General features: G+C 33.0%; 1 protein-coding gene across 1 annotated transcript; it reads left to right on the plus strand.

Moving 5' to 3' along the window:
- Nucleotides 1-612: 612 nt before the first annotated feature.
- On the plus strand, nucleotides 613-25,891 carry LOC139499588 (uncharacterized). The gene is made up of 4 exons (XM_071288340.1): nucleotides 613-805; nucleotides 17,687-18,285; nucleotides 22,251-22,394; nucleotides 23,859-25,891. The coding sequence occupies exons 2-4, from the start codon at nucleotides 17,973-17,975 to the stop codon at nucleotides 24,221-24,223; spliced, it is 822 nt and encodes a 273-aa protein (XP_071144441.1). The 5' UTR covers nucleotides 613-805; nucleotides 17,687-17,972; the 3' UTR covers nucleotides 24,224-25,891.
- Nucleotides 25,892-26,138: the final 247 nt, after the last annotated feature.

Here is a 26,138-nt window from a genome sequence, read left to right on the forward strand (position 1 = left end):
ATTGTTCACAACGTCACTCAAACGTATCAAATCTCTTAGTTGAATATTATTCTGACCGATACACCTCAATACGCCAGAAGACAGCGAGCGATTGGTTGTTACTTGTTTAACGTTCAATGAGTGAAAAATATTTCGTGCATATTGAGTACAAGAAAGATTTCACAAAGTTCGGTTGATATGGTGACCAGTCACCTATAAAAATATGAGATATATGGTCTTCGTCTTCGTCGGATAAAAATCGAACTTATATAAATCAGTATCAATACATCTGATTTCCTATTTAGGACTGAAAACATCCCAACGGAAACCTGTTACTGTTTGAAAATAGAACTATTATAAGACCCTTACAAAAAGTTTCAAAATCAATCAAAGTCTTGTCGATAAACCAGTATACAAGCACTTGCATAAGGTCGATTTCTATCCGACGCAGCCGTCATATATTATAAATAGCTAAGGAAGTTGAAGACACGAAAATGAAAATGGATCACCAAGTTATGAAATTGGAACAGGATCTTACAGACGAGATATGTCGCTGTTAAAGATAATATAAGGAGAATACACATAAATATCCTTTTATAAATAGGTCGTTTAAAGAAATAAAGGTTTCATTTTCCCGGTAGTTATAGACACGATAACTTTAAGAAATGGATATATGTTTTGTTTCGTAGTTGTAAACATTTATAAAGTTTTAAAATTCAATGGTTTAAAAGTATGAAAGTAAATTTGATATTTTGTGTTCACAAGAAGAAGGGAACCCAATGATATCTTATTTTTTTAGTGTGAGAAATTTTTATTGCGTGAAAAGGTAAATATGAACAAGTTACGGTTTCATATATTTCTTTAAAAATACATTGAAAGAAAACCACAATTAAAGTGTTTTTAACTATTTTCTTGTGGTGTGTAAGGGTTAATCACAATCCCACTTAGTAGAAAACCAATGTCTTTAATATATATAATAATCTTTATTGCAAAAAACATGAAACCCTGACGGGTTAAAATGCAAACATAGTACAATGTATACACAAGTGACAAGACACATAACTATACATGATAAATGTTTTTAAAAAGTGAAGTTGATATTAATAACATATATCTATATATAGATGTATATAATAATTGACCAATGTGGACCTTATTTTCGCAATTCCATAGATTGCTTTATATAGTCTACAACACTAGACAAAATATCTTTATTGGGATCTAGAATAGTTTTAAGTTTAGAGTTTGAGTCAAGCTGGTTAAAATTAGGATAATGGGTTTTAATAGAAGATGTAACAGCATCTATACTATTACTAAAAATCGTGATTTACAACCCAATATCAATATCGATGCATGGCCTCTTAGAAAATAATCTGCACTGAAATAATCATACATGCATTATAAGCAGCAATTTTTAAAAGGTGGGGTTCCCAACCGACCAGGAAAAAGGGGATGGTGGGTTCTAACCATATGTCCCCATTCAAATTATTTATACATTGATGGTATATATATAAAAAAGAGGGGGTTACAAACCCCGGAACACCCCTTCACCACCAGCCACTGTTAGAGGTCGTCAATTCTTTGACTTTAATATAACTCTCTTTTTATATTGCGTCCTCGGGTTCTAAATATTTCACTATTTAAAGTGAAGTAAATGCGATCATACCTGCTTTCATTTCACGTGAAAAAGGTGGGAGAATTAACTCTCAAGTCAATTTTTTTTCAATTGCCATAGAGGCAACCAATCTTATTGCATGACTATGGAAGTTCCCCAATGGTAAACAAAATACTCAACAAATGAATGGTATCATATTTTTAATTTTAGCATCTATAGAAGCCAGTGAAATACAATACATTTAGCAAAACTTTTAGGAATTTTAGTCCTCAATGCTCTTCAACTTCGTACTTTATTTGACTTTTTTATTTTTTTGGGATTCGAGCGTCATTGATGAGTCTTGTGTAGACGAAACGCGCACCTAAAAATCAGCAGTTATAAAAGCATCGCCGTTTTTTATCGAGCCTGCGACTTTTGCCGCAGAAACTCAACATAGGGATAGTGATCTGGCGGCGGCGGTGGCGGCGTTAGATCACTTCTTAAACGCTTTATGTTTTAGAAGGTGGAAGACCTAGATGCTTTATACTTTGTATATGGATTCCTCATGTTACGAAGTTTCCGTCAGTCACATGTCCAATGTCCTTGACCTCATTTTCAGGGTTCATTGACTACTTGAAAATAGTTAAGATTTTTTGTAATGTTAAATTCTCTCTTATTATTAGTAATAGGATAACTATATTTGGAATGTGAATACCTTGCAAGGTCATCATGCCCATCAGACAGTTTTCACTTGCCCTCGATCTCATTTAATGGATCCGTGAACAAGGTTTAGTTTTGGTGGTCAAGTTTATATCTCAGATACTATAAGCAATAAGTCTAGTATATTCTGTGTATGGAAGGACTGTAAGGTGTACATGTCCAACTGTCAGGTTTCTATTTTCATGGTTCAGTGGTTATAAATAAGTTTTTATACGACCGCAAAAATTTTAATTTTTTGGTCGTATATTGCTATCACGTTGGCGTCGTCGTCTGCGTCGTCGTCGTCGTCGTCGTCGTCCGAATACTTTTAGTTTTCGCACTCTAATTTTAGTAAAAGTGAATAGAAATCAATGAAATTTTAACATAAGGTTTATGACCACAAAAGGAAGGTTGGGATTGATTTTGGGAGTTTTGGTCCCAACATTTTAGGAATTAGGGGCCAAAAAGGGCCCAAATAAGCATTTTCTTGGTTTTCGCACTATAACTTTAGTTTAAGGGAATAGAAATCTATGAAATTTTGACACAAGGTTTATGACCACAAAAGAAAGATTGGGATTGATTTTGGGAGGTTTGGTTCCAACAGTTTAGGAATTAAGGGCCAAAAAAGGCCCAAATAAGCATTATTCTTGGTTTTCGCACAATAACTTTAGTATAAGTAAATAGAAATCAATGAAATTTTAACACAAGGTTTATGACCACAAAAAGAAGGTTGGGATTGATTTTTGGAGTTGAGGTCACAACAGTTTATGAATAAGGGCCAAAAAGGGGCCCAAATAAGCATCATTTTTGGTTTTTGCACCATAACTTTAGTATAAGTAAATAGAAATCTATGAAATTTAAACACAAGGTTTATGACCATAAAAGGAAGGTTGGGTTTGATTTTGGGAGTTTTGGTCCTAACAGTTTAGGAATAAGGGGCCCAAAGGGTCCAAAATTGAACTTTGTGTGATTTTATCAAAAATTGAATAATTGGGGTTCTTTGATATGCCGAATCTAACTATGTATGTAGATTCTTAATTTTTGGTTCCGTTTTCAAATTGGTCTACATTAAGGTCCAAAGGGTCCAAAATTTAACTTAGTTTGATTTTAACAAAAATTGAATCCTTGAGGTTCTTTGATATGCTGAATTTAAAAATGTACTTAGATTTTTAATTATTGGCCTAGTTTTAAAGTTGGTCCAAATGGGGGTCCAAAATTAAACTTTGTTTGATTTCATCAAAAATTGAATAAATGGGTTCTTTGATATGCCAAATCTAACAGTTTTCAAATTGGTCTATATTAAGGTCCAAACGGTCCAAAATTAAAATAAGTTTGATTTTAACAAAAATTAAATTCTTGGGCTTATTTGATATGCTTTATCTAAATATGTACTTTGATTTTTGATTATGGGCCCAGTTTTCAAGTTGGTCCAAATCAGGATTCCATATCAAGTATTGTGCAATAGCAAGAAATTTTTAATTGCACAGTATTGCACAATAGCAAAAAATATCTAATTGCACAATATTGTGCAATAGCAATTAATTTTCAATTGGAGTTATCTTTCTTTGTATAGACTAGTAGTTGATAATATATGTTGGAAATTTGCCAGACATGACTATGATGTCATTTTCTATTTTTATTTGCCAATAACTTTATGTAAATAACTTCATTGGAAATTTGCTAATATAAAATGTTGCTGATGAAGCTTTTTTTCCTTATCTTATCTAAAATGTTTTTAGATAATGTATGTTGGACATTTGCCAGACATGACTATGATGTCATTTTCTATTTTTATTTGCCAATAACTTTATGTAAATAACTTCATTGGAAATTTGCCAATATAATATGTTGTTGATGAAGTTTTTTTTATTGTTTTATACAATAAACAATGTATATTCACTTTTACTACCAACCAATCTTTACCATTCAGTGATAACAAGCACTTTATTTTACATTTTAATATTTTATGATGTATTTAAAAGAGTAGTTATTGTTGCAAACTCCATTAGAAATTTGAATTGATATCAGTTTTGGAAAAAGGGAAACTGGGATGTGAAAAAAAAGGGGGGGGGTTAAATTTTTCTTATTTCAGATTTCATAAATAAAAAGAAAATTTCTTCAAACATTTTTTTGAGAGGATTAATATTCAACAGCACGGTGAATTGCTCAAAGGCAAAAAAAAACTTTTAAGTTCATTAGACCACATTCATTCTGTGTCAGAAACCTATGCTGTGTCAACTATTTAAATTTAGATTTAAAAAGTTTGAAGAAGAAATCTTTAATTGATTTGTAAAATCTTGACATTTGTTTTGTGTAAAAAAAAACCCATGTAATGTCAAAAATTTGATCACAATCCAAATTCAGAGCTGTATCACGCTTGAATGTTTTGTCCATACCTGCCCCAACTGTTTAGGGTTCGACCTCTGCGGTCGTATAAAGCTGCGCCCTGCGGAGCACCTGGTTGTGTTTTGGTCTGTTTTTCTTATACTGTATGCAATAGATCTACTATATTTGGTGTATGGAATGACTGTAAGATGTACATGTCTAGCTGGCAGGTGTCATCTGACCTTGGCCTCATTTCCATGGTTCAGTGGTTATAGTAAAGTTTTTGTGTTTTGGTCTGTTTTTCTTATACTGTATGCAATAGGTCTACTATATTTGGTGTATGGAATGGTTGTAAGGTGTACATGTCTAGCTGGCAGGTGTCATCTGACCTTGACCTCAGTTCCATGGTTCAGTGGACAAATTTAAGTTTTAGAGTTTTTGTCTTTTTTTCTAATACTATATGCAATAGGTCAATTATATTTTTTGTATGGACGAATTGTAATCTGTAAATGTCTGCCTGGCATGGTTCAGCTGACCTTGACATCATTTTCGTGGTTCTTTGATCAATGTTTAGATTTCTTGGTTATTGTTAAGTTTATGTGACAGTTGTAATTAAGCTTTACATTGGGGTCTATCAACATAATATCAATGATTAGTAAAGAAGGCGAGACATTTCTGTGTGTGCTGTTTTCAATAGGAAGAAATTTGCGTAGAATTCACAGGTTGAAACGTCCGTGAAGATTACAAAAATCCGGATATACCCGAAAATAACTCGATTAGGTATTACGGGATGGTAACCTTAATTTTATCTTATTCAATGAATGATAATTTTCAATGATTTTGTTTACTTTAAAAACATTGTTTTTCTTCGAATATGACTAGCTTTCGCCAAAATGATATAATGTAAATTTAAAAACATTCAAAGGGAAACAACTCAACATGACAAAAAGTTGTGATATCAAAATTTCTTGAGAAGTCCACATTAATTAAATGGAAGTTGAATGTATGCTTTAATTTATTACTACAACTTGTGGTAATATGAATGATAAGAAAACGAAAGTTTTTAGGAGATTTTTGACAGACATAGGCGGATCCAGGGGGCCCCCCTTTTGTGGAAAAAAATTGGTTGATTATATAGGGAATCATTGAAGCATGACTGGAGTGGCCCCCCCCTTAGGTCAGTCAGTGGGCCCCCCTTAGAAAAAGTTCTGGATCCGCTACTGACAGATATGGTCTCCATGGTAGAATATAATGAGAATTACGAGGGTGCTTATGCAGTAAAAAATAAAGAATCGATGGACTAATGGAAAAAACATATATTGAAAACAGAATGGCCGAAATATATTATCAAACAATATAGAAATGTAGACCCCAACATGATCCGGGACCTTTGGCAAGGGTTGAGGTTGTAAAATGTTGTTACATTTTGTTATTATCAAAAAAAAAAAGATCGACGAAAATTAGCCTGAACCCTCATCTGAACCATGCAGTTCCTTATTTTTCAGACGGAACTTCCTATCAGGTCACTCTTTTAAAAAATCCCTACCAACGGTTTGATACTGTGTAATGTTCATTGTATATTTTTCACCAATTAAGCCCGAAATAATTTCCGGATCGAAATAAGGAAAACTATGTTAGTAAACGGCTGTCGTTTTCTCCGCCGATTTTATGTTTTAATATTTTTACTTGCTTAAAATGAATGGACAATAAATCAACTGTTCAATTGTAAAACCGTATATTCACTGGGGTAAAGCTGATGACCGTAACTGCATTCACGGTCATCCCAAGATGTCGGATGAAAAATTAGGTCAGTTTCTGTATTGTCTGTTAAAGTGTTTCTATATCATTTTCTTTACAAATCATACATTGAAACGATGTAAATTTATAAAAGAATCACTCAGAAATCACTAATTACTTCTGAGAAATGTGCATGAAACGGGAAATTCGATTTGAAAAAATCGCCAAGATGACCGTAAATCACAATCGAGATGACCGTAACAGAATCAGCGATTCATAACAAGGCTGACCGTAACTGCTTTTAAGATGACCGTAATTTGTAAATGATGACCGTAACTTTTAAAGGATGACCCTCAATTCTAAGAAATATCCGTAATTATATAACTATCTTTTTGTATCAAAGGATTGCCAAAAGACATGCAAATGAACTGGAAGGAAAACATGCCACAAAAGCGCGATAAAATGACACCTTACAAGCATAATAAAAAAAAAATGGGGTGCACAGCCTTCAACTGCTCGACAAAAGATTTTTGTTTGTTTCTGGGATTCCTTTTAATGACATATAATAAATACACATTTTTAAAAATGCCAAAAAATTGCATGTACACCAATTGATATTATATCGTCTTTCATTTTGTCGTGCAAATAAAATAACAGAAATATTTTGAAAATATCATTCGAATAAACTAGTGAAGGTGATCTCCAGCAAAGTAGATCCTTAAAATAGTATTGTACGAAAAGCGTATCACAAGGCGGAACGTTGTCAATTTGTATATATACAGAAATGTTATTCATACAGTCAGGATTCTACTTCTTCAAAACTATCTCCCCATTACGCCAGTTCATGCTCACAATCGTAGAAATGGAAGCCATTGTACGGATGACGGTCTGCCAATTTTGCTCTTGAAAACTGATAAATTTATCCACATAGCACCATTACGATCGATCGTTATATGTCAGTTATATTTTAAAAGACAAATGTATCTACTAGCTAATGAGCATTAGTTAATGATCTTGTCTGCATTGATTCAACTTAAAAATATTTTTGAAAATTCTTAAGCATTTAAAAAAATTGTAATTAAATATTTCGTGGAAGGGCAGACTAAACATTTTCAGTGGTTGAAGATTATAAACCCTAGTTATCACACACAAGAAAATCATATTTTTTCGAAGATATCCATTTTCATCATCCAAATTAAAAGACTGTCGTCAAGTACTTTTAGAAAAAATAGCTATTCGAACACACCTACTCTGTTTTTGTGATTCATTAGATAGGTATCTCACTTGACCCATATATTTTATCTTTTTCGTACTGTAATTTTTTTACGTTATAAATTCAACCTGTAGCTTTGATATATAATAATGATAGAATCTGAAGCGAGATGCTATATAAAATACTCTTGCTTTGTACGTTTTAAAGACAAAATATACACCCCAAACATGCCCTAGCATAAAAAGGTGCACTCGATTTTTCTCTTTTCGATACAATCGTTACCTGTTTTGGGGCATTTTTTCTTGATCCACATAATGGAAGGGCAGACACGAAAATTTCTGAACTAAAAGATTGATATGTTCTCCGTCCATGATAAAAAAAAAATCGGAGGTTATGCATTTTCTACATCCAACTAGATACTACATATAAAAAAGAAGATGTGGTATTATTGCCAATGAGTCTAATGAACACAGTCCTGAACAACAACTATCCAGAAAAGACCAAAATGACACAAACATTGACAACTATAGGTAACCGTAAGGCCTTCAACAATGAGCAAAGCCCATACCGCATAGTCAGCTATAAAAGGCCCCGATAAGAACCATGTCGTCGACTTGATATCTTATTGTTTTGCATTACTATGTAATTGATACATTGAAAACTTATGCAAATGGTGTTTTTAAAATAAGAAAATTGTCGTTTTATTTGTTTCTATTAACTTTTTAAAATTTTGTTACTATATCAAACATTACAGTTAACATTTATCGCTTTCTCGATAAACACAGAGCTTCGATTCTTTTGCTCTATTCAAAAGTGTTTCCGCCTGCATATATCAAGACAAATTAAGATTTTAATCTGCTTAATTCCTCTGGAACCATACACATGGGCTCGATTACCAAATATTCGTATGCATTATTAATGTTTTTAATGCTCCATTTATTGGCATTATGTTTTTCTGGTCTGTGTGTACGTTCGTCTGTTTGTTTGTCCGTTTGACCAGCTTCAAGTTAAATAAAATTGAAACCTAGTACACATTTTCCCTATGGTATGATCTTTTTAATTCTAAAGCCAAATTACAGTTTTATCTCATTTTCATAGTCCACTAAACATAGAAAATGATAGTTTAGATGAGGCATCCGTGTACTAGGGATACATTCATGTTTCTTCAAATTTTCGTCGTATCGCTGTCAATTTGTGTTAAAATTTTAACGTCGATATCAATAAATATTTCATTGTTTACGAGAAATATGCAATTTACTATCATTGTTATAAATCCTAAATATGGCCAATTATATTATAGTTCAAAACAAGAGGCTGTCACAACGACAGCAAACCGGATTTATTAATATTTATTTGTGTCCTGGCAATATTACAAGAACCATTACTGATGAATGGTGAAAGTGAAAATCTTCAATATCAATTTGACCTCCATTTTGTCATCAGTATCAACATCTTAAAATTTGAAAAGCTTAGATTGAATGGTTCATGAGTAAATGCAACAACGTGAATGGAAACGCCATTTCACAATCTTTCAAGAACCATAACTCCTGAACGGTAAAAGTCAAAATCGTCATTATTGAACTTGACCTCCATTTTGTCATCAGTAACAACATATTAAGATTTGGGAAGCTTAGGTAGAACATTTCATGCGTAAATGCACGGACACGACTGGAAACTCCATTTTTCAATCTTTCAAGAACCATAACTCCTGAACGGTAAAAGTCAAAATCGCCATTATTGAACTTGACCTCCATTTTGTCATCAGTAACAACATATTAAAATTTGGGAAGCTAGCTTAGGTAGAACAGTGCATGCGTAAATGCACGGACACGACTTGAAACTCCATTTTTCAATCTTTCAAGAACCATAACTCCTGAACGGTAAAAGTCAAAATCGCCATTATTGAACTTGACCTTCATTTAGTTGTTAGTCACAACACATTAAAATTTTAAAAGCTTTGGTTGAACGGTTCATGAGTTAATGCACGGACAACATTTGATTGCAGCCCGCCAGCCCGCTTGCCCGCCTTACATCCCCAAATCAATAACCGACATTTTTGTCACAAAAATCCGGTTAAAAAGAAAATGAAACATATTTATATCCGCTAACCGAGCCCTTATTGAGATCGACAAACTCAACAAAAAAACTTTGAATACAATACGGATATTTCTTAGAATTGATGATCATCCTATAAAAGTTACGGTCGTCCTATATAAATTACAATCAGTCTTTACAAATTACGGTCATCCTTTACAAGTTACGGTCATCTTTTTACCAATCACGGTCATCCTTGTTTTATGTTACGGTCATCTTGAAAATATTTTGATTATGATTTACGGTCATCTTAACGATTTTTTCAAATCGAATTCCCCGTTTCATGCACATTTCTCGGAAGTAATTAGTGATTTTCGAGTGATTCTTTTATAAATTTACATCGTTTCAATGTATCATACTATGATTTGTAAAGAAACTGATATAGAAACACTTTAACAGACAATACAGAAACTGACCTAATTTTTCATCCGACATCTTGGGATGACCGTGAATGCAGTTACGGTCATCAGCTTTATCCCAGTGATATTTAGTTAAAAAGGTAATACAGGGTCACACAAAATTTACTTAAAGGTCAATTTGTACATAGGTCGACTAATTTGCGTCACTTCCCGCACATTTTACATTATTTATACACACTTATATACTACATGATACAGTTACACGGTGAAATAATATGTTGTATTACTTTATATAAAAAAGAAGATGTGGTATGATTGCCAATGTGACAACTCTCCACAAGAGACCAAATGACACAGAAATTAACAACTACGGGTCACCAAACGGCCTTCAACAATGAGCAAAGCCCATACCGCATAGTCAGCTATACTCAGTGCTATAAAAGGCTTAGAAATGACAAATGTAAACCAATTCAAAAACGATAAAACTATAACGGACTAATTTATGTACAAAAAATAAACAAATATGTAACACATCAATATACGACAACCACTGCATGAATTACAGGCTCCTGATTTGAGACAGGAACATCGTGACATACATAATGTGGCGGGGTTAAACATGTTAGCGGTATCCTATCCCTCTCCCTTTGTTATATATATTATATAATATATTTGATATGATCGGGCGAATTTTTGATAATAATTCCGAATGTTTTACACTGGAGTTGATCTTAGGTGCTTCGGAGGGGTAAGCAGTATCTGCAGGATACTTCGCATGTGACACTCAGGCGTCACGTACGTTATTCTAATAAATATGCTGCTCACTTTTATAAAGTGATTTTGTATCACATTCATTGGGGATTGGTAATTTGATTTTATCCTAATACATAAAATTGAGAATGGAAATGGGGAATGTGTCAAAGAGACAACAACCCGACAATAGAAAAAACAACAGCAGAAGGTCACTAACAGGTCTTCAATGTAGCGAGACATTCCCGCACCTGGAGGCGTCCTTCAGCTGGCCCCTAAACAAATATATATTAGTTCAGTGATAATGAACGCCATACTAATTTCCGAATTGTACACTAGAAACTAAAATTAAAAAAATACATCATGCATGTCTTTGTTTGCTCGCAATTTTCTAGGTTGTGTGTTGCTGGTTGATTTACTTTGGTATACTTATTTTTTTTCATTATACATGTTATCCTTTTCGATCATGTTCATGTGTACGTGTTCTGCGAAATTTAGTTTTTTCTTCTTTTTTTTCAGGGATACATGCATTGACAACTGATAACTGCATTTTTGTCAAATGGTTGCAAAGAGTTCGAGCATTTTCAGTGATGTTGAAAAAAATATCATTGTGTCCATAACTTGAAAGAACCGATTTACTTTGAATACAAGCAATGGATAGCTTAGCCTGGGGTCCTGGCTAATCTTGTCAGTCTTACGACGCGCAGCTAGATTGGGCCGGATCCCAGGCTATGGATAGCTATACTTTTGTATTGAAGTCGTTGAAATTACGAGCTTCGATCCTTGCTTAGAAGTTCCCCAAGTATATTGGTAAATGGATTTTTATAACTGATATTGGAAAAAAAATAATCATATTTAAGGAGATTCAGCATGAGGAGTGCTGTTTAAGAAAAAGAACTTAAGTTCGCAAATAAAAAAATGTTTATAGATAAAACTCGTTTCTAGGTGGTATATTTGTGCTGGTACTATAAGTGTTATAATAGTCTCAGATTTGTGTAAATGGAAAATTAATAAGGGCGTTGATAAGTATGTACAGAGGGATAAAGTTTATAGAATAATATCTGAGGGTAACGCCCTGTTAATTATTGTAGCGCCTTGAGTAAAACCTGTCGTTGTGTCTCGGTTGTTTTTAAACGTGCAATACGCCTGATTTGACATAAAAATAGAAGATTTGATAGACACCATTATATCTTTTGTTCTAAAAAGTAATGTGTAAAGTAGTGCACAGAATACTGAATGAAATGAATATATCTCACAGCTAGCTTCGGCACACGATTTGGATTTTTGCTCTCTGTTTGCACTGAACAGCGACGTGTATCTATGTCTTTGACTGCACTGAGTATTCAATTGGCCTAATTTATACCACACAGCATAGTAGTGTGACATGTATGTGGTATGAATAAAAGATCTAATTAAACAGAAAATTTTATTTTCAGTGCATAGAATGGGTAGAACGGGTACAGAAATACGAGACACATATATCCTCAGTACGTAAACATTGATGTATCACGATTGTAATTATTGGTATTTAGAGGACATGTATTATACAAAATATTAAAAATAGTTGATTTAAATTTTGACATCGACATTGCGAAACAACAGATTTGAAATTGACCTCCATGAATGTATTTATCAACCAATAATATCCAGTCGTATCCAGATTAAATTCAAGTTAAATCATACATGTATGGTGGTAAATAATGTATTTAAAAATAGATTGTACCCGGAATTCCGTATGTGAAATTGTGTCAATTTATTCCATGTCGTGCTTGATTTATTTATGTCATATCAAAGGTGTTTAAATCAATTACTTTAAAACGATCTCGCTGCACTACATGTAAAAATGCTTAGTATAATGATATTAGTTTTGTTTTATTTTGATGTTTGATATATATAAGAAAAATGGAACAGGTTGGGGGTCTTGGTGGTAAGATAAACAGTTGGTATCCCCAAAAGTTACACAGCGAGGTAGAAGCTAAACCGAGGTTCTGGGCCATTCTGTTATCAGTAGGGCAGTAAAAAAGAAATCGTAAAGTTGCTGTTTGGGATGTAAATATATGGAAAGTTACATCTAGTAGCAAGGAAATTCAATGTGCAGGAGAGTGTCATACTATTGGTATATTGAAAAAAAATTTTGTACACGTCTTAAGTAGACTATTTCATTGCTACAATATCTTTTCCAACTTTTATTGCTTTTCATGCAATGTAACATCTAACTACCTTCTAGTAAATGAATAGATGTTTAATTTTCCGTGTTTCCATCAAAGTAAAATATGTTAATGACCAGCTGGTCAAGATCAAGTTAAATGTCCGGATAAAAATGCATCAATTGCAGACCATTGAATCGGTCCTCCACCATCTTTAACAAAAAATGAGGTGTATTCGTTTAAGAGCAATGAGGGGTCTCTTTACAGTTGCAGATGTTACTGGCATAGTCAGTTGAACCTAAATAGCTGTTAGATGCTTGGGTAAAATTTAGGTTTTGCATGCTTAAGGTGGTACCCAACACTTTCACTAAAATAAATTTGGCTCGTTTAATTTTCATAAAATTTTGACAAAGTATTTACTTTGACCCTTTAACAAAAATATCAAAATTTCAAAACTTTTGAACCAACCGTTTTGTCAGAAAAATTACACTGGTTATATAGTAGTTTGACAAACACCAATTTTAATCATTGAGAAGCTTAATATACCCTTTACAACACAACGTAATTAAAACGTTAAGCTGATTTTACAGAGTTATCTCCCTGTAGTGTTAGGTATGTCTATATATCAGTGTTCTTGGCTTATCCGCGATACGTTGCCATTTGAATGCAATTCCACCTGATGATTTTGCCCTGTAGGCTGCAAAATTTTATCAGGTAGATCATCTGCATATAAAAAAAGAAGATGTGGTATGATTGCCAATGAGATAAGTTTTACTCAGTATTTTGAGTTCATTTCCAGTATTATACAGATACAGATAGAGACAACTGTCCACAAGAGACCAAAATGACAGACATTAACAACTATAGGTCACCGTATGGCCTTCAACAATGAGCAAATCCCATACCACATAGTCAGCTGTAAAAGGCCCCGATATGACAATGTAAAACAATTCAAACGAGAAAACTAACCGGCGGCCTTATTTATATATATATAAAAAAAAGAAGAAAAATAGCCTATTAATCAAGTCTTATCTTGTTAGTCTAGTAATGTCCTCGATTATTTAAAAATGACACATGGCTTAATTGTTATCATGCAGTTATCAATTATTCTATAATTTTATTGTCGGCCTATTACTAGTACATTTGGATGTATAATGGCCCTTTTTTGTCGAGCCTGTGAAAAAGCGAGAAATAATGATCAAGTTTACATTCCATCGTCGGCGTCGCTGTCGTCGTCGCAGCGGCGTCCACATGTATTCACACTGTGGTTAAAGTTAATGAAATTGTAATAACTTTTTTAAGGATATTTGCTTGTCATGTTTGGAATTTTTGTCAGATTTTCGAAATCCTCTGGTTTTATCAATTTGAATGCCTTAAAAAAATTCCCATTGACCCCCAATTTTCTTTTTATAAATCTTTCACATGTATAATTATAAGCCATTTGTAAAATTCTTATAAAATCTTATTAATTTTGTAATAGTTTTTGAGAACTTTAACTGGTCAATGATGAAGCTATGAAAAGTCAAGAGAGAACATTTCCCTGCAAAATTCCAATGGTTAATATCTGAGGGGCTGGACAGGGGTGTAAGTTTCTCCCTACTCCCGCTCCCTCTTCTCCTTTCTCCCACCCTCGTCTCCCTTCTCCATTTCTTTTCTCTCTCCATTATCGTTTCCGACATTTAAATCTATTAAACATTCAGGAAGAGTTTTGTTTAGAAGAGTCAGTAATGCCATACATTTAAGTAACGAGTATCTCCCCTGTAACATTAATAACTTTCTCGTGTAAATATTTCTTCAATATCCATCCAGTTGTTCATGAGGAGATGCGCTTAACAGAGATACATTGATAGATACATGTAGATAGGGTGCAATATGCCTGCAACGTGATCAGACGCATACAAATTCCCATCTAGGAGGGACATTCCAAAGCAACCTCACATATTTTCGATTTTTGACAAATTCTAATCGGGAATAGTCTTGTCAAGGACGGCAGTAAAAAGCGTGAATGTGTGACCCCAGCTTAACTCTCATGCACGCCGTTTCCTGATGAATCTTTTTTAAAAGTATAAATCCAAACTATATAGAAATGCAGGATACTGTGTGAAAATACGGGGAATTTGTGTGACACTATTAATGCAATTTCGCAAGAAACCAATTCGTTTTAAAATGGTTGCCAAAAACGATGCTTGCAAAAAAGAAAAAGATAATTCTTTTGGAAAATAAAACGGGATTTAATTACCGAAAATGCATAGTACAAGCAGTCGTTGAACATCGGGCAAAAATGATTTTTAGAATGGAATTTTAAAACAAAGAAGAAGAATAAAATTGTCTTTGAACTTTGCTATTTTGGCCTACAACTTTCCCTATATGTTCCAAGTGTATTAACAAGTTTTGGAATATTATTGGACTGTACAGAAAATATGGTTCCGGAAGCTTGTAAAAATAGATGACCAAAAGTATAAGCGCAGTTTACACAGGACAGCAGCATTGGAATTAGGGAAAAGTTAACAAAGGCCTGTCATTTTGGAATGTCAACACTTAATCCGCACCCGTTCGGACAAAATAAAACTAGATCATCATCAGACCCCGTTACATATTGTTTCTTTCAATTCCGTATTTCAATTTTTTTTCTTGAAATTTACAATCACACCATTCATTAGATAAACCCAGTGGCCAACAATAAATGAATAAACGGAATTTTGATGAAGGTAAACCCAGAAAAGCGCTCCGACCGACAAAAAAAAAAATAGAAATTGAAGAGATATGTGTGTTTGCCTATATTTCTTCAAATGCAGAAACAAACTGAAAACACTTACATTTTAATATCATTTTGGTTCATGTTAATTTACACTTGGGTGTACAGGAATGGGTGTGTTTGTTGTTGAGTTGGACTTGATGTCCAGTTGAGATTTCCCAACTATATTCTACGCGGAAGCGTATTAGCGCCACACATTTTTTTTTATTTTTCTTTCTATGTTTGCGTTAAAACGCAAGCATTTGCGTTGAACGCAAACCTTTGCGTTGTAACGCAAACTTTTGCGATATAACCGGACCTTTGCGATATATATATAACGCAAACTTTTGCGTTATAACGCAAACCTTTGCGTTGTAACGCAAACCTTTACGTTATAACACAAACCTTTTGCGTTATAACGCAAACCTTTGCGTTACAACGCAAACCTTTGCGTTACAACGCAAACATTTGTTTTATCTTATTTCTTATTTAAGATTCAAAGGAAACAGTAGTTATTAATGGAGGAGACTGTATATAATAAAATTTATCACCTTTGTAGTAATTGCAAAGTAAACTGCTTAAATAATTATCAATGACTAATAATGAGCAGAATAATATAAGAAGATGTGGTATGAGTGCCAATAAGAAAACTCTCCATCTAAGTTACTATTCGTAAAAGTAAACCATCATAGGCCGAATTACGGTCTTCAACACGGAGCATTGGCTCACACTGAACAACAAACTATAAAGGTCCCCAAAAACGATATCCAAGTTACCACCGTGTATCATCAGTACACCGGATATAGGTACTAACTAAGCGGGCATGATCGATTTTGACCTTACACGGTAACGAAAATCTTTGTTTTGCTTTATCAATATTCAATGTACATTTCTCAACATTTAAAATTCCTGCTCCCAAATAATTTTCGCATCGATATTTTCCTATTCATAAAAGAACTTTGATATTCTAATAAGAACAATTAACTTGTACATGCGCAAATAGTTGTGAATGTCAACACTTACTTTCAATTTCGATACAGTTGTTGAGACATTTACATGTTTTAACTGAAGAAATCTAATACAGGGCAAAAGTAATAGTTACCTATCATAAAACTACCTGCGATTACTCTTTCCTTGAAACTTTTTAGGTAATAAACGAGTATGAAAATAAAGTGTTTGTGTAAGGTGTACAACAACTTAACTATGCACCGTACATAAGGATTTATGTGGTCATCTAAACACCGTACACAACGCTTCTTTAGGGATAAAATACCGAAAAATAACATATGTATGAAAGATTTCAATGCCAATTATTGAAACAGCTATACTTATTACACACACACATTGACCTTCTATCAAAAAGAGTTGCAATGCCCGCTTAGTAAGTACCTATATCCGGTGTACTGATGATACACGGTGATAAAGAGAAAAGTAAACTAACTTATGAGGGATTTACTTGATGTTGGGTTTATTTGAAAGGGTGAAAAAATGCCCAACAAAATTGCTATCTTAGACTTGCATTACTGGTGGTAATTTTTACAACCTTTTAAAACCAATTTTTAGAGGCATTTTTCAGTACAACCTGGAAAATTGGCAAATAATCGATTATTTAAAAATTTATTTTACGGAATGAATATATATAGAAGTTTATTCTCTTGAAAACCAACTTATTGGCTATATAAAACTAGTTTTACATTTTATCTAAATCTTTTCTTAATAACCAAAAATTTCCTTTGAAAATGGTAACAGGATAGACAAAATATTGTACCACCGATCAAAAAATGTTTCAAGATATTCTTGAATGACATCATTAAGATTGCATCTTTTAATATGTTGTTCTTAAAGTACTGTCTGTTTTGATTTGCTTATGTAGAGGGTTATTATAATAAGTAACTTTTAATAAATTTTTCAATTTCAAAATTCGACATTTTTTGAAAATGACCCATATATATGTCTGTCCGTATCTTTATTGTCAAAGAAATGTAACTCTTATCCAATTTGAAATAACGGCCGTTTTCATTCTCTATATAAAAATCTATCATTTTTGGTTCATAGGAATTTCATAAAACTGTTTCCTAATAAAATTCAAATCAGGAGGTAACAGTCAACAATTTACCTGTGACAGGTGAAAAATGCAAATGGTGGACGCCAAGATGTGATGAATGCGGAAATGCAGTTTTCGTTAGATTTTATTTTAATCTAAATAACCATTGCAAATTGTTTCCCACATCTTTAAGTAAAAAATTGACTTTGTTTGTCAGCATATAAGACAGGTCAGGTGACGGGAAAACACTTTCTCCAAAGTTTACAGAAACCGGAAATCAACATTTGAAAAAAAACAATGTATCAAAATAAACAATACAGTTATAACAAATCTAGAAGTCCAGGCGAGATGATTGGGGAGTGCCTCCATAATATATTTAGTTCGGGCTTCCTTCTCATTGCTGGTCTATTGTTGGTGTTTTCTTCGCTGGTGTCTATTGTCAGCTGTTTGCTGCCCTTCTGGTTCAAGTTGACGCTATACGACCAGATTTTTGGAGATGAGTTATACGCCAACGACACTGAGATTGATACTGGACTGTACTTCATGGATAAAGACAGATTTATCAATTTATTGATGATCGACAAAGCATCAAGTGTCCAGCTCATGCCAGGTATAATAGTAATTTCACTCTCTTACTATACAAATCCTTGGTTTAAGGTTCATGTGGACCCTATGGCTAAAATGGCTGTATTTTCACCTCAAAATTTACTCTGAGTACAGACAAATCTGCGCATCTGTAAAAAATTTCAGGCATAGCATGCCCTAGATAAATAAATTTCAAATATGTTTTATGTTTTAGAAAAATAAAAACTTACCAGGATTTTGCCGTGCACTTTTTTTCATTCCTCCAGAAGGTGCCAAAATAAACTAAGTTGGGAAACAGGTTTGAGAACTCCCCCACAGGTAATAATTGAAGTGAGCTGTATTGCTTGACATGGACATGAGATGGACAATAGATACCTGACAATAGTTGGTTATTTAAACTGTGTACCTGAGTGGACCATATCAAGGTAAACTCAACTGTTTGTTAATTTTATCATCTTCTGCAGGGACGAAAAAAAGTGTACGGCAAAATCCAGTTAAGTTATGAATTTTCTAAATCATACATTGCATTTGAATTCTATTTATCTAGGGCATGCTATGCCTTAAAACTTTTCCAGATGCACAGGTTTGCCTGTACTCAGAGTAAATTTTGAGGTGAAAATACGGACATTTTAGCCATAGGGTCCACATGAACCTTCAAGTTTCCAGTAATATTAAAAATAGAACTAAAGATCCATATGAAAACCTTCAGTTTATTATGAATTTATATTATAATTTATCATGTTTATAGTGAGATAAATTAAAAAAAAAACCAATTTATAAATAATATTTTATTCTTATAATTGTTGCCTCCCTTGGCTGGGGAAGCAAAGCTCTATAACACATGTATCAGTCGGAAACCAGGTTGAAATAGAACAAAACAATCGAAGCTCTTTGTTAGAGAAGGCGATAAATGTTTACTTTATTGTTTACTATAGTGACAAAATTTTTAAAAGTTAATAGAAACAAACAGAATTGCAATTTTCTTCTCAATTTCGAGGTGTTTTATTTTAAAACACCATTTGCATAAGTTTTCAATTTATCTAGTTCATAGTTAAGCAGAACAATTAGATATCAAGTCGACGACATGGGTACATGTATCTTTCAAGTTGGATGACAAAAATGCATAACCTCCGATTTTTTAGGTCACCTGGCCCAAAGGGCCAAGTGAGCTTTTCCCATCACTTGGCGTCCGTCGTCTGTCGTCCGGCGTCGTTAACTTTTACAAAAATCTTCTCCTCTGAAAGTACTGGGCCAAATTACACCAAACTTGGCCATAATCATCATTGGGGTATCTAGTTTAAAAAATGTGTCCGGTGACCCGGCCAACCAACCAAGATGGCCGCCATGGCTAAAAATAGAACATAGGGGTAAAATGCAGTTTTTGGCTTATAACTCAAAAACCAAAGAATTTAGAGCAAATCTTACATGGGGTAATATTGTTCATCAGGTCAAGATCTATCTGCCCTGAAATTTTCAGATGAATCGGACATTCCGTTGTTGGGTTGCTGCCCCTGAAATTGTAATTTTAAGGAAATTTTTCTGTTTTTGGTTATTATCTTGAATATTATTATAGATAGAGATACATTTTAAAGAGCAATAATGTTCAGCAAAGTAAGATGTACAAATAAGTCAACATGGACCAAAATGGTCAGTTGACCACTTTAGGAGTTATTGCCCTTTATAGTCAATTTTTAACCATTTTTCGTAAATCTTAGTAATCTTTTAGAAAAATCTTCTCCTCTGAAACTACTGGGCCAAATTTAACCAAACTTAGCCATAATCATCATTGGGGTATCTAGTTAAAAAAATGTGTCCGGTAACTTGACCAACAAACCAAGATGGCCGCCATGGCTAAAAATAGAACATGGGGTAAAATGCAGTTTTTGGCTTATAACTCAAAAACCAAAGCATTAAGAGCAAATCTGACAGGAAGTAAAATTGTTGATCAGGTCACGATCTATCTGCCCTGGAATTTTCAGATGAATCGGATAATTGGTTGTTAGGTTGCTGCCCCTGAATTGGTAATTTTGAAGAAATTTTGCTGTTTTTTTGTTATTATCTTGAATATTATTATAGATAGAGATAAACTGTAAACAGCAATAATGTACAGCAAAGTAAGAACTAAAAATAAGTCAGTATGACCAAAATAATCAATTGACCCCCTAAGGAGTTATTGCCCTTCATAGTCAATTTTTAACAATTTTCTTAAAATTTGAAGATTTTCAATAACATTTTCCACAGAAAGTACTGTTATAGATAGAGATAATTGTAAGCAGCAAGAATGTTTAGTAAAGTAAGATCTACAAACACATCACCATCACCAAAACACAATTTTGTCTTGAATCCATTTGTGTCCATTGTTTAATATTCACATAGACCAAGGTGAGCGACACCGGCTCTTTAGAGCCTCTAGTTTGAAAAAATTACCAAGGACGGAAACCATATCAATCTATTACTTCAGTAATTTTCGTGTCTGCCCTTCTATTATGTGACTGAAGAAAAAATTCCAAAAATTGGTAACAATTGTATCGAAAAGAGAAAATCGAGTGCACCGTTTTATGTTAGGGCGTGTTTGAGTTGAGTATTTTGTCTTGATATCGTACAAAGCAAGAATATTTCATACATCGTCTCGCTTCAAATTCTATCATTTTTATACATTAAAGCTACAGGTTGACGTTATAACAGAAAAAAATCACAGTACTAAAAGATGAAATATATAGGTCAAGTGAAATACTTATCTAATGAGTCACAAAAACAGAGAAGGTGTGTTCGAATAGCTATTTTTTTTACTGAAAGTACTTGACGACAGTCTTTCAAGTTGGATGATGAAAATACATATCTTCGAAAAATTCCAATTTTTTGTGTGTGATAACTAGAGTTTATAGTCTTCATACACTAAAAAAATCTAGTCTGCCCTTCCACGAAAGATTTATTTAGAATTTTTTTAAATGTTTATGAATTTTCGAAAATTCCACCTGACAACCGATCAGACAATAGTTTTAAGTTGAATCAATGCAGACAAGATTATTAACTGATGCTCATTAGCTAGTTGATACATTTGTCTTTAAAAATACAACTGACATATACGGATCGTAATGGTGCAATATGGATAAATTTATCGGTTTCCAAGAGCAAAATTGGTAGCGCGTCATCCCTACAATGGCTTCCGTTTCTACGATTGTGAAAATGAACTTGCGTAATGGGGAGATAATTTTGACGAAGTAGGATCCTGACTGTGTATAATGGTCCAAATATATATTTTTTGACAATTTACCGACTACATTTTTACCCTGTTACCATGGTTATACACCATCATGACCATACACACCTTAAAAAAATAAAAAAATTGTCATGTTTGTAGAAAACACATATTCAGGTATAGAATAGAATAGAATAGAAATTTTTTATTTACCAAATTAGGGCCCCAGGAGGGCATATAGCATACAGACAATATTATTATAAACAATAACATATGCAATACACAAACAATAAAAGATATATAACAAGTGTTATAATAATAATAAAATAAAATAATATACCACAGAAAATACAACAAAATAGTAGCAATGTATTATTATTCAATGAATACTATGTTGACATTGGCTCAAGTGCACCTGGTAAGTGTATTTTCACTTTGAAAAGACAAACATGAGGCATTAGTAGTTTTCGGAGAAATCTCAATATAAAAAATACAAAAAAAGTACCAAAAAAACAACAATTACAATGAATTAAGCTCACACATTTGACTATGAGGTATACTGCAAATAACAAGTATATTTAATAAAGGATATTTAATATGACTTATCTGCAAGAATGCGTAACTTATACATGTATCAATAAATGGAGATTCAGTGAGAGAGAATGAACATCAGTTACATGTACTTATTTAATGTGTATCAAGACTTCAAACTGTAATCCTTTATAGACACTGTAAACATGTTCAACACTTAAAAATTCTAAAACAACAAAACTTTTCATTTTTTCTTCCAGATTATTTGAAATTTGCCCAGTTGCTGTACTTAATTGGTACCATTGGTATATTGGTATGCACTGCCTCAGCCGTGTTGTTGTTGACACGTGACAAGGTTGTTGTTTCTGCAGAGATGGCGTTAGCAGGTGCTACGGTTGCAATAGGTATGTGAGGCCAAAACTGTAAGATAAGTATCTGATCATTTATATTCCTGATTGTTTTCAACTTGTTCTGAACATGCATGAAATGTTTGCCGCTGGACATTAAGCAATCACCAATCAATCTTCTTAAAATCTACCATTTGTGTGACGTTTCAGTATGAGGGGCCTGATGGGTTTATTTTTGTTCTTTGTGATCTGTGCATTTTTGCTATCATGATCGGTTTTTTTCTACAGATTTTTTTTTTATATTGTCGAGCCTGCAACTTTTGTTGCAGAAAGCTCGACATAGGGATAGTGATCCGGCGGCGGTGTTAGCTAACTTCTTAAAAGCTTTATATTTTAGAAGGTGGAAGACCTGGATGCTTCATACTTTGTATATAGATGCCTCATGTTACAAAGTTTCTGTCAGTCACATGTCCAATGTCCTTGACCTCATTTTCATGGTTCAGTGGTCAATGTTAAGTTTTTGAGTTTTGGTCTTTTTATCTAATACTATATGCTATAGGTCAACTATATTTGGTGTATGGAAATATTTTATGATCTTTATGTCAGTCGCGCAGGTTTTATTTGACCGTGACCTCATTTTCACGGTTCATTGCACAGTGTTAAGTTTTTGTGTTTTGGTCTATTTTTCTTAAACTATAAGTAATAGGTCAACTATATATATATGTTGTATAGAAGCATTGTTAGCTGTACATGTCTGCCTGGCATGGTTCATCTGACCTTGACCTCATTTTCAAGGTTCATTGGTCTGTGTTTAGTTATCTTGGTTAATGTTAAGTTTATGTGACAGTTGTTATAAAGCTTAACTTTATACTTAGGACTATCAACATAATATCAATGATTAGTATAGAAGGCGAGACATTTCAGCGTGTGCACTCTTGTATTTATGGATCATGAAAATTTATTTTCTGTGAATCGTGATGAGAACCCTCCATTCAGGCCCCTCCAGTATGAATAGGTTAAAAAAGAAATAAGATATCTGATAAGTTGGTTCCAATTCTAAAATTTTTACTAATCTAATTTCTGGTTGAAAAATAAATAGATTCTTTTCATGAGAGATATCTACATTTAACATTGTGATATAAATAATTTTGATACAAAACATAACAAAATGCTTAAAGATAATTGAGATTAGGGTGCTACCATTTGATTTTTATGGGGGGGGGGCTAGGATGAAAAATTTTGTCCTGCATTTTTTTTTTAGTTGTAATCTCTGTCCTGCCTTTTTATTTTTCGCTCTATTCGGTTCTGCATTTTCTTTTTTTAGTTTATCCTAACTTTTTTTTTTGCAAGTGTCTCATCCTGCCTTTTTTTTTACTCAAAGTTCCTGTCCTGCCTATTTTTTCAAATTTCATCCTAGCCTTCCCATAAAAATCAAATGGTAGCTCCCTAAGCCTCAATGTAAAAGACTCCTGAAAGAATAGCTTGATTTAAACATATAAATTTGAATGACTTTTCTTTCAGCTTTATGTCAAGTTTTAGGAGTTATACTTTGTGTGATTCAAGTGCTTGTAAACGACCAGGCCATGTGGCAGGACCTACCAGTCAAAGATTCCATCCCAAACCGCTTTGGTTACTACAAAGTCTTAGAGGCCTATCCAAAGGTGGAATTAAACTGGGGATTCTACTTCGCAGCAGCTTCAGCCATGTGCTCTCTCGCCTCTGCCATTTGTGTAGTCCTACAGATGTTTTTATCCTGCAATCGTCTTAGCCACATTCGGTATCAGATGCTGAGAGAGAAACCTGATGAGGGAACCAGTCCTATACCTGGTTACCCGTATTATGCTAACAAGGGCTACGACCGACAACCTGGTGAATTTCTACTTTGACCTTTCAATGCTGTTGCTACCTTCATGCTTCATCTGTCAAGGTACTTAAACTCTAGTCAACGTTTTTGTCATGTCTGCTCAAATTATCCCCCCCTTTGCTTGCGCTTTTTCATTTCATTATTTTCTTTGCATTTTGTATTATATTTGAATATAAATATACTACTCTCTTTGTTTCAGATAGTTTAGCAGATTTGTTTTTGGTCCTGTATAATAATGATGTTTCAGTTATTGAAATTTAAATTTAACCATATTTGCAACTGTTATTAAACCAGTGGCATGACATAATTTTCATTTTTTGGTAAGAAAAAGTAAATGATACTATTTAGTATTAAAAACATTTTAAATAGAAGACTTGCACTTATTTAATTAGTTTACATCAAATCTTTTAATTGCTTAATTCTTAATATTTCTCTGTATTTTCATTTTTTTCATTATTTTTTCACATTCTCTAATTTATATGAGTCCTTCACAAAATTATGATTAAAATGAATTTTAGATTTGATTTGTTTGGAAAGAAAGAAATTCAACAATAGTTTGTTTTTAAAACCATTTAATCCCCTATCTGTTAAGTTGACATGACTTTGTTTATTTCCCAACACTATATAAATAATTTACAATATTTACATTTATGATTTTCTCAGTTAAAAAGGGGACATTTCAATATTCACTGGTCTGTTTAATTTGCAAATGAAGAGGTGTCTTTGTTTTGAATCTTTTTTGACAAGGATAACAAGTTTTTCTTCCATAGATAATTTAGTTAGCAGTTCTCTCCTGGTATTCTGGCTTTATCCTCTAATCTGAATTAACAAGACTTGCCAGTCTTTTTCCCCATAGATTAGTGGTCTTTGTTCGGGTATTCTTGTGACCACCTAAAGTACAATTTTCTGCCTCAAAGTACTATTTCATGAACTTGTATTTGTAAGTTGTTAAGGATTACATAGTAGTGGGCATATTAATTTTGTATATACAAATTTACATTAAATATTTGTAGTCTAGGTGTAGAACAATTTTCATGCAGTCATGACAGTATTTAAGTTAAAATAAAATAAAAAAAAAATATATTTCAAATTAGATCGTAATCAATTAATTTAATGCTTTATACTTAATATAACCTCAAACTGTCTTTAGAAATACTGGAAGAATGGTAGAATGTCTGAATTTGGCTTTTAGTTCACGTAAAAATGTATTCAATGCCAAAACTAAAGATAATTTTGTTTGCCATAGTAACTATCTGACATCTTTAAACAAGGTAAAATATTGTGTCAGAAATTTCAATTTTTTTTTTTAAATTTTAAAATAATTTAAAAACCTCTCAGGAGGTTGCCTAGACATTTGTTATTTTGATAAAAAAGACAAAATCAAAACATGTTTTAGCTTTTGATAGGCTTTGGCAAAGATAACTGACATTAAACTGCCTGTGGACTTACTATAACTATCATGGCTTTTGATAGGCTAAGTCAAAGATAATTGAACTGCTTTTGGATTAACTATAACTAAGACTTTTGAAAGGCTATATGGCAAATATAATTAAACTGCCTTTTGACCTAACTATAAACAGTTATCACAGAAACATGACAAGGCGTGACTAGAGTTAGGTTATATATATCCAAGAATTATCACTTAGATTATAGTTATGTCTTTGTTTAGGATTACTCATGCTTTTCAAAATGCTCAAAAGTAAATTCATTCTATCGATGCAAAGTTTATAGCAATAAATTAGTATGCTATCAAATTATATTTTAAATTTTTCATAAGCATAAATTTTATTTTTCTGAAATTTTTTAACTTGATACAAATTCAAAAGAAGTATTTTTGAATTTGGAATAATTTTTTTAGCAGCAAGCTTGTTGTCCAAATGAAGACATCTTTAGTTGCCTTTCTTTCATATTTCTCTGTTATTATAGTTCACTGCTAC

This window comes from Mytilus edulis, chromosome 12, assembly GCF_963676685.1.
Source record: "Mytilus edulis chromosome 12, xbMytEdul2.2, whole genome shotgun sequence".
NCBI lineage: Eukaryota > Metazoa > Mollusca > Bivalvia > Mytilida > Mytilidae > Mytilus > Mytilus edulis.